Raw genomic sequence first — 9,756 nt, forward strand, 5'->3', positions numbered from 1 at the left:
ATGGCACTTTCAGTACAACTATTAAGATCAAGTAAGAGATTAGCATCATCATGAATCAAACTATCATTATTTTTATCGTGGTTATTGGTTAGATTGTAAGGAAAAATGTTTTCGTAAAAGATAACATTTCTACTGATAAAAATTTCTCTACTTTTAACATCAAGCAGTACATACCCTTTAATGCCAGTTTTATATCCTATGAAAACACTTTTTCTAGATCTTGGTTCAAGCTTACTGCGATTGTTTTCCAAAGTGGAGGCAAAACATAAGCAACCAAAGGTTTTAAGATTTAAATATGTAGGGGGTTGGCAGTATAACATCTCATAAGGAGACTTACCTTTCAAAATTTTTGAAGGAAGTCTATTTATTAAATGAGTAGCATGACTAGCAGCATAAGACCAGTAGATTTTAGACAAACCTGATTGAAAAAGAAGGCTACGTGTGACATTCATGATATGCTGGTGTTTTCTTTCGGCAACAACATTTTGTTGGGGAGTTTCAACACAAGTTCTTTGATGCAGAATGCCATATTTCTCATACAATTCATTACAATCAAATTCTTTTCCATTACCAGTTCTAATAGTTTTGATGTTTCGATTAAACTGATTTTTAACAAGAATGATAAAATTGTGTAACAAGTTTCTAGTTTCTCCTTTAGTTTTCATAAGAAAAATCCAAGAGTGCCTGGAACAATCATCAACAATAGTAAGAAAGTATTTATGACCGTGAATAGAGCTAACAACAATAGGTCCCCATATATCTATATGTATGAGATCAAAAGTGTTTAAAGAAACAGTATTACTTATTTGAAAAGGGAGTTTATGTTGTTTAGCAAGGTGAATATCACACAACTTATCAGAACTAGAATTAACATAAGGAAAAGTTTTGCAAACTTGTTCAACATGTTTGGAAGGATGGCCTAATCTAAAATGCCATAGGTCAATATCATTCTCTTTAGAATTAAGGACATTACAATTCATCAAATATTTTTCTTCGTGTATGTTAACAGGATCATGAAGACAATATAAACCTCCATGCAAATCAGCTTGACCAATCGTCTTGAATGTAGTATTGTCCTGTATCTGATAGCTCTTATGAGAAAATATTAGTTTACAATTAGAATCATCAATCAACTTAGGGACAAAAATCAATTTAAACACAAAATCTGGTATGTACAGAACATTATAAATGGTAAGATTATTATCAAATTGTATTGTTCCAGCATATTCAGCAGTGACAGTTGAATTATCAGGCAGTTTTATGAAAACAGGTTTAATTCTAAAAAAAATTTTAAACTGGTTTTTATCGTAAGTAACATGATCTGTAGCACTTGTATCGAGAATCCAATGAAAGTTTGATTTACCTGGTTTGGTATGATGTGTGGCCGAGACATCTTTGTTGACACTATGTATTTGGTTTACAGTGTGGTTTGGTGATTCTTGCAGTAACTTCAAAAGCTGTTGAACTTGTTCAGCAGTGAAAGGAGGATTATTTTGTCTTATGTCTTGATCACTATTGTTCCTATGAATTTGACTATCATCACTTCTTTGAACAATACTGCAAGATTGGTCATTGCCTTTCTCCCTTTCAAAATTCTCATTTCTTTGCTTGTACCATGGAGGGTACCCGTGCTTGGCATAGCATTCATAAACTGTGTGATTCAGTCTGTGACAATATGAACATTGTTTCCCTTGAGTATAGCTTCTACCTCTACCTCTTCCTCCTTTCCAGTTGTTATTTCTCCCTTGCGGTTTCCAATTCTCTTGATCTTGCAATTTCCAGTTATTCTATTTGTTAGTGCCATTCCAATTTTGTTGTTTCTCAGCCAGATTAATCATAGCTCTATTATCCAAATTTCCATTTCCATTAAGCTGACGTTCCTGCTGAATCAACAAGGCAAACACACGACTAATGTTGGGAAGGGGTTCCATCATCAAGACTTGGGTTTTCATAGTACTGTAAACCTCATTAAGCCCTTTCAGAAAACATATAACGTACTCTAAGTCTCTGTAATTGTGAGAGATTCTTGACAGATCACATTGACATGTGCCACCACATGTGCATCTTGGTATAGGTCTCAAATATTCTAATTCTTCCCAAAGAATTTTCAGATCAGTATAAAATTGGGTAACATTTCTCTCACCTTGTTTGATGGAGTGAATCTCTTGGAGTAAATCGGAGATCCGAAAATGGTTGCCTCTTGAAAAACGTTCCTTCAAATCATCCCAGAGATTCTTTGCAATGTCGATGTAGACCACGCTTTCGGAAATTTGTGTTGACAGGGTGCGATTGATCCAAGACAAGACCATCACATTACACCTCTCCCAAGCTTCAAACAGAGGATCATGGTGTTCTGGAATGTCAATACTGCCATCGATGAATTTCAATTTGTTATTCGACAAGAGTGCTCTTCTCATATTCCTACTCCAAGAATGGTAATTTTGCTCACTGAGTTGAGGATGAACAAGAACAGCTCCAGGGTTCTCACCGGGATGAAGGTAATAAGCACTAGAAGGATCTCCAGATGGATCCTTGAAAACCTTAACTTCAGAAATCTTGGGCTCGGGGTCATCTTTTTTGACAGGCGAGGAAGCCATGGAAAAGCAAGAACGAACCAAGACACACAAAGAAGAAATAGAAGGATTGACGGTGACGAACGCAGCGGAATCATAACAGGGTTCTGCAACCCGCTCTTGATACCATGAAGAGAAACAATGTTTGTATTTTGAAAGTAAAAGAAAACCTTAAGTGGCAGAGAAATTGTATTTTGTATCCATCAGAAACAGAGAAATTGTATTAAGCTAATTGTTACAGAAAACAGAGGAAGCCCCTTTTAAAAAGGGAAATAAACGGATGTGATTGTTTTTGGTGACCGACAACCGCTAAGGAAATAAAAGCAATTAAATAATAATTACAATATGATCTTTACAAAATAAACTTCGATTATTTATAAATTTTAAAATAATAATAACAGCAACAATAGCATACCCAACAACTCTGAAAAGAATCTGGAAATCATAAATGATTGGCCAAGTATCATCATGACTCACTAATGAAATCCTTGATTTGAAAGCATAGCAAATATTATAAATTCTCTCTTTCAAGGAAATAAACTAAGAAGAATCCAAGTTTTTGTTTGGAATGGTTCAAAGAATGACGTGAAACTTTTGTGCTGCAATTCCTTCCTTATATCATACTGATCAATGTTATATTAGAAAACAAATTCCGCCACACATTGATCAAGCAATTTATTGCCGATGATTGGTGGTAAATACCTTGATTGTACTGTGGTGAGTAATAGGAAATTTTTTATTTTCATATTTATAATGACCATTATTGCTTTTGATAAGGGTTGTAATTTTAAAAGTAAAAATTTTGGTTGCTAATTAGATACAAATTTAGAAATCATTTAATAATAATACAAATTAATTTAGAAATCAAAATTTTTTTAATTTCTAAAATGATTTTTAATTTAGTCATTATAACAACTAATTATTTGTTTTTATAAAATTAGTTTCTATTTCATGATTTTCTTGTAGTGTATATTTTTATATGCAAATAAATGTAAATAGATTTTGTGAACAATTAATCTTTCCCATCCCACTAATGAAAGTTGATGCCAAAAAGTTTAGTTACTAAGCGATCCACATCAATTTTAATTTCTGTAAGAACTAAAATCAAATTTTAAACTTCAAAGAAAAAGAGCTTTTGTTTTCTAATTTTGATTTAAGTATTAATTGTATTTTGCGCCTAATGTTTATCACTACTGCCCTTTATTGGAGCAAGAGGTTGCCGGGTGTTATATCATACCTCTAATTCTTTAACCTTACCTATTTCTTCATTGCAGTAGAATTCAAATTATGCAGTTGCTCTTACTGATTTCTGTGCATGCATATATTTTTTACAGGTTGATGAGAGTGTTGGTGAAGCAGGTGTGAATACTTTGTATTAGGATGCACTATGAAAATAGGGGAATTGAGAGACCCTTTGTTGAATGTTTTTTGGTTAATTTCTGACTTTGGAGAGCTCTTAAACACTATTATCAGGACTGTCACAGAAAGCTTAATATGAGCTTTCAAATGTTACATAAATGACAGGTTTTCATTTGCAGATGTGTTTGTTACAAAGTGTTGTTACTCGAGAGTTTGCATTTCCTTAGGAATGTACCTTACTATGAAGACGTCCCTTTCTATTGTACAATAATATGCGGTTTCTTCAGCTCATATATTTGCAGTCACCAATGGTGTGCAATTAATAGGTTTTGGTATTGATGTGTTTTATGGACAACACTGAACATGTTATAAACATTAATATTGGAGTTAGCTGGTGGTATTATTTACAAAATAAACTTGGATTATTTATAAATTTTAAAATAATAATAACAACAAACAACAGCATACTCAAGAACTCTCTAAAAAGAATCTCCAAATCAAAAATGATTGGCCAAGTATCCTCATGAGTCACTAATGAAATCCTTGGTTTGAAAGCATGGCAAATATTATAAATTGTCTGTTTCAAGGAATAAACTAAGCGTGAAGAATCCAAGTTTGTTTGGAATGGTTCAAAGAATGACGTGAAAGTTTTGTGGTGCAATTCCTTCCTTCATATCATACTAAAACTACATCATTTACCTTCCCTCCATATCAACTATAACTATACTTCCTTCATGCATCATCTATCATCTTCCATCAATTTTTCTTCTTATGCACACTTTTTCTTTTCTTCAAATCATTCTAACATATTTGCTATTGAAATTATTATTTTCTATTTCTTCTTTTCTTTCCTCTCTTTGACTCTAAAGGTATGTGTGACTGATACACACAAAAAACAATTTTTGTAGTATCAAATTTTTGGTAACGTTGTATGAATTTGTTTGCTTGCAGTAAAATGTCGATTCGAACAAACAAGATGAAAGCAGTACCTGTGTTGCTGAAGCAGTTGATGATAGCAAGGAGCAAATTGCATGAAAGGGGAAGAGATGAATCATTTGATGGGAAGTTGGAGATGTTGAGGTTGGATTTGAACAAGATAAAGGATGTATTTGTGAGAGTGAAGAAGAATGAAGAAGAATTGCTTGACACATTAGCCGAGGTGTATGATCATCTTCGCAAGTTAGACTACAGAAAGCTTGGTGAAGACATGAATGGCATTTGCAAGAGAATCAGAGATTCTGCTCACAAGTTGCTCCCAATGGATGCTTTTGATGACTCATATAAGGAGGAGGATCACAAGGGTGACCAAATATTTCACTCATCACATGAGTTGCAACAACCCCATCAAAAGAGTTGGACTACAGAAGATTATCACCGGCTAGACCATCTATCAAAAGGTTGCTTGTGGTCTCTTCTAATTTTCCCTGAGAACGCTGTCATAAGAAAAAGTAATGTAATTAATTTGTGGATTGGAGAGGGTTTGGTTGAAGATAAAAATGAAAGAACAGCAATAGAAACGGGTGAGGTTCTGATTCATGATCTTTTGCTAAGTGATGTGATTGTACGCTATGGTAGTGAAAAGGATCCCCTTGTCAATAAATTTCGAATTCTTCCTAACGTCCGTCGTCAGTTGGAATTGTGTGAAGAAGAATTTGGAACTATATCCCTTTTTCGAGAATCTGGAATAAATCGGTTTGTGCTTAAGCAAAAAAAGCTGACACTAGGTGATTCGGATTTTGGTTACTCTATACATAGTGTTTTCAATGTTGGTGCTAGTTATCTGAATTTTAGACCACAATGGGCCAAGGAATTTATGAATTTAGAGGTGCTTCAACTTGGGCGTTGGCAAGATTCACCTTTGCATCACATTGAAGTTGGGAGTGAAGAATTCTTGAAAGAGTTGAGAAATCTAACACACTTGAAATATCTTAGTCTCCGTGGGATATCAAGAATATTCAATATTCCATCCTTCATTGCTCAACTTGAGAGACTATTAATTCTTGATCTGAAGGCTTGCCATAATTTGGAAACACTACCAAATGATATTTCATCAATGAAAAGTCTCACACAACTGATTTTGTCCGAATGTTACTTACTGGAGGGCATGCCAAAGGGGATTGAGAAGCTAAAAAATCTGGAAGTACTAAAGGGATTTGTAATAAGTACTCCTGGAAAGACTCCTTGCAAAATATCAGATCTTGTAAATTTGGAAAAACTAAAGCGACTGAGCATACATATAGGAAGTGAGGTCGTGATCAGGGATTGGGAGTTTGAAAGTTTGGAACATATTCCTACACTTGAGCATCTCAAAATATCTTGGAGTGGGTCTGACCCAAGGTCTGGTAGTTTTCGTTTGCATTTTCCACCAAATTTGAGAAAGTTGCATCTAGAATGTTTTCCTGGACAAAGTCTTGGAGAATTCTTGTTTAACATGAGGTATTGGGAGAAAGACATGGAGCTAAATATAACTGGAGGAAAATTGGAGAGTATGAAAGTAGATTTTGAATGGAAATACGTGAGAGTACTGCGTCTCAAGTATCTTAAGCAATTGAATGTCGATATAGACAATTTCAAATCGTTCTTTCCTAGGCTGAAATATGCAGAAATTAAACAAGTCTCAAACCATAAAGAGTATGAATGGATTGAGAGTATGAATGGACTAATATGAGTTGGATATTGTAAGAGTGTGCATGTAAGAGTGAGCAAAAGTTAAAAAATAAGGAAAAATAAATAAAATTTGTCTTTGTTACTAAACTTGTTATCTTCCAATTAAGTTTTATGAATAATATGTTTTACATTGTCATATTGCCAAAAATAACAACAACAATTGCCTGGAAATGCTAATAACTCAACATCAATTCTAACTAAACACATGTAAATATTAGAGCTGAATTTTGAATACGTATTTATCCTCGCAACATAAATAATTAGTAACGACTAAATAGATATTGAAGTTATTTAAGAATCTATTTAGAAAAAAACAAACAGCACCATAAAGTATTTTTTATGTTTAATTTATCCTCATAGAATTTGCTTGTCTGCTTTACTTATATAATATAGTTTAATTATATTTCTAGTTGAAGAAAAAAAACCTTAACCATTATGGTTTGTAGTTGTAAAGGCCGCAATTGATTTATCCACCAAAATTAGTCAGACGTAAAAGATGTAATCGAGGGTTGTAAATCAAATCGATTGAAAAAAATAATCAAATTTGATAAAAAAAAAATCAAAAATGAGTTTCTAAATAATCAAAATTCGGTCAAAAAATTTAAAACCAATTAAAACATTTATTTTTATTTATTTTTAGGTTTTATTTTTTTTCCTAAACCAAACAATTTTGTTTGAATTTTAAATTAAAAATCAAGAGTTGAATAAAAAAACTCTTATATATTTTGATGATTAAAATTAATTCTATCAGTAACAAAGTTTTATTAATGTCACTAAAAAAATCATTATACAAACAAAATATCATTAGTTATTATATTAATTAAATTAGATATTATTTTATAGACAAAAAAAATTATTGTTATCTATAATAGTTTATATTATTAATAAAATCTATAAATTAATTTCTAAATTGATATCTAATTATCTATCAACTTTAGAATTGAAATTAATTAGTAGCTAAAACCTTGGTAGTTAAATAGATACCAATTTAAAAATTAGTTTATCAATTTTAATAATAATAAAAATTATTTTATATATCAATAATTTTGTAAATTTCTAAAATAGTATTTGTGAAGGAGTTCATACACACCAGATCCCACTATTTTTTTTATCAGCAATGACAAATATATAAATGCGAACCACTTTAGGGGTGGAACAACCCATTTACAAAAGCAAAAACACAAACCTCTCTAGATCCCTAAAAAGGCATCACAGAATCAAATGCATACATACTAGGGGTTCCAAACACCAACTGGAAAAAGAGACCGAAGCATCACGAGACTTTGTAGAAATCCAAGACCAGACTTTTCCTTGCATCAAAGAACAAACTTCCGACGCGTCAGCCACTCCCCTATTGAAAATAATTGAGTTTCTATGAATCCAAATTTCCCCTACGACCCCTGCCCAAATAGTATTCCAAACCTCATTAATCGAAGCAGAGGACATGTTCATCCTAAACTGCGCAAAGTTTGACATAGGATCATTGTGAGATACAAATGACACTCCCAGCCACTTAAAGCAGTAACACCATACCCGCTAAGCAAAGTTGCATTCGAGAAATAAGTGACGGTATGACTCTTCCTCCTTTTTGCACAGACAACACAAGGCACTTTCCACCAACACCCCTCGTCTTTCCAAATTGACCCTAGTAGCAATCTTGTTCTGCAACACCCTCCAGGCCGTAACTAAAGCTGAAGGAACCGCTTTACAATTCCAGAGCTTACTAAAAATCGGAGATGGGTTCGCCACACTAACCCTCCCCACCAAAGAGTAAGCAGAGTAAGCAGAGTTGACAGAGAACATCTGATCCCTCACCCTTCCACTCCCACCTATCCGCCTCGCCCAAACCCAACCTCGCCTCAAGTAAAGCCAGACTCAACTGTTCAACCAAAGGCACCTCCCAATCGAAGAAAGGTCTTCGCCAATCTACATGCCACACCCACTCACCATCGGACCAGGCCCCCAGCTCAGCCACCCTAGCATTTTTGGCCGAACAAATAGAAAATAATCTCGGAAAAGCTCTCTTCAGCGCACCACCAACGAGCCATTTGTCCTCCCAAAACCGGATCCCACTGTAGACATTCGGTATTGGATGTTTGAACTTTAGAATTAAAATTAATTAGTAGCTAAAACCTTGATAGTTAAATAGATACCAATTTAAAAATTAGTTTATCAATTTTAATAATAATTATTATTATTTTATATATCAATAATTTTTTAAACTTCTAAAATAGTATTTGAGAGGGAGTTCATACACATCGGGTCCCACTGTAGACACTCGGTATTAGATGTTTGAACTTACCATGATCCTTTATATTGGATTCGCTGATAATCTTTGGATCAGGTGTTAGTCTCTGGTAGAGACATACTTAATGAGTCTTCCGGAAGACAATGAGATTGAAATGAAATCCAATAATTGTGATTGAAAATAGATCCATGGTGGTCTATATGAATGATGGAATTGGTATTGAAATTTTGTATGACAACATTTAAAGAAATGTTTATAAATGATTAGTGTGATTGGTTCTTTTTGCCTGAATTAAATATGTTATGAAATTTATTTTCATTAGCTTACCCTTGTTTTTCTTGTTGTGTTTAAACTGTGATGATTGTATTACGTACACGAGCAGATGATCATACAGGTGTCGGAGGGTCTGAAGGGCTTTGGGATGTAGTTTTGAATCTTATATTATTAATATTTGTATTTCTATAAGTTTTAATCTTGTAATAGAAATCGATAGAACTTGTATTGTAATAGTTAGATGTATTTTCTGGAGTGTTACATAATTAGTAACATCAAACACCTGATAGTTTAGTATACATGACTTAGATCATTACTAAAGCTAGATGATCTTCCTTAAACATAGGCTTTTCATACTTAATGTACTATCAAATAACAACTCATACATTATCCCAAATGTATGACATCAATTTCATACAATTTTCATCATTCATATATAATACATATCATTCAATCACAACATTTTAAAAATGTATAACATTCAAGAACTTTTCCAACATCAAAAACAATAATTAAGTTTCAAACTATCAAAATATAATATTTATACATGTTCACGCAACATAAAATCAAACAATTTTATCAACTAACAATCCCTGCAAGAGAAATTGAATATTGGGACAACGTCCCCTCCACGTC

At 33.1% G+C, this 9,756-nt stretch overlaps 1 protein-coding gene and 1 pseudogene across 2 annotated transcripts; one reads left to right on the plus strand and one right to left on the minus strand.

Moving 5' to 3' along the window:
- Positions 1 to 943: 943 nt before the first annotated feature.
- LOC150025361 (uncharacterized) lies at positions 944 to 2,804 on the minus strand (annotated as a pseudogene). Its single transcript, XR_016514558.1, has 2 exons — positions 1,364 to 2,804; positions 944 to 1,082 (listed from the first exon to the last, which is right to left on the minus strand). The product of XR_016514558.1 is annotated as an uncharacterized LOC150025361 (transcript).
- A 1,643-nt stretch (positions 2,805 to 4,447) lies between these two features.
- Positions 4,448 to 6,644, plus strand: LOC137825658 (disease resistance RPP13-like protein 4). The gene has a single exon (XM_090294352.1). The coding sequence runs from the start codon at positions 4,864 to 4,866 to the stop codon at positions 6,598 to 6,600; it is 1,737 nt and encodes a 578-aa protein (XP_090150478.1). The 5' UTR covers positions 4,448 to 4,863; the 3' UTR covers positions 6,601 to 6,644.
- The last annotated feature ends 3,112 nt before the right edge of the window (positions 6,645 to 9,756 follow it).

Source organism: Phaseolus vulgaris, chromosome 8, assembly GCF_051622355.1.
Source record: "Phaseolus vulgaris cultivar YP4 chromosome 8, ASM5162235v1, whole genome shotgun sequence".
NCBI lineage: Eukaryota > Viridiplantae > Streptophyta > Magnoliopsida > Fabales > Fabaceae > Phaseolus > Phaseolus vulgaris.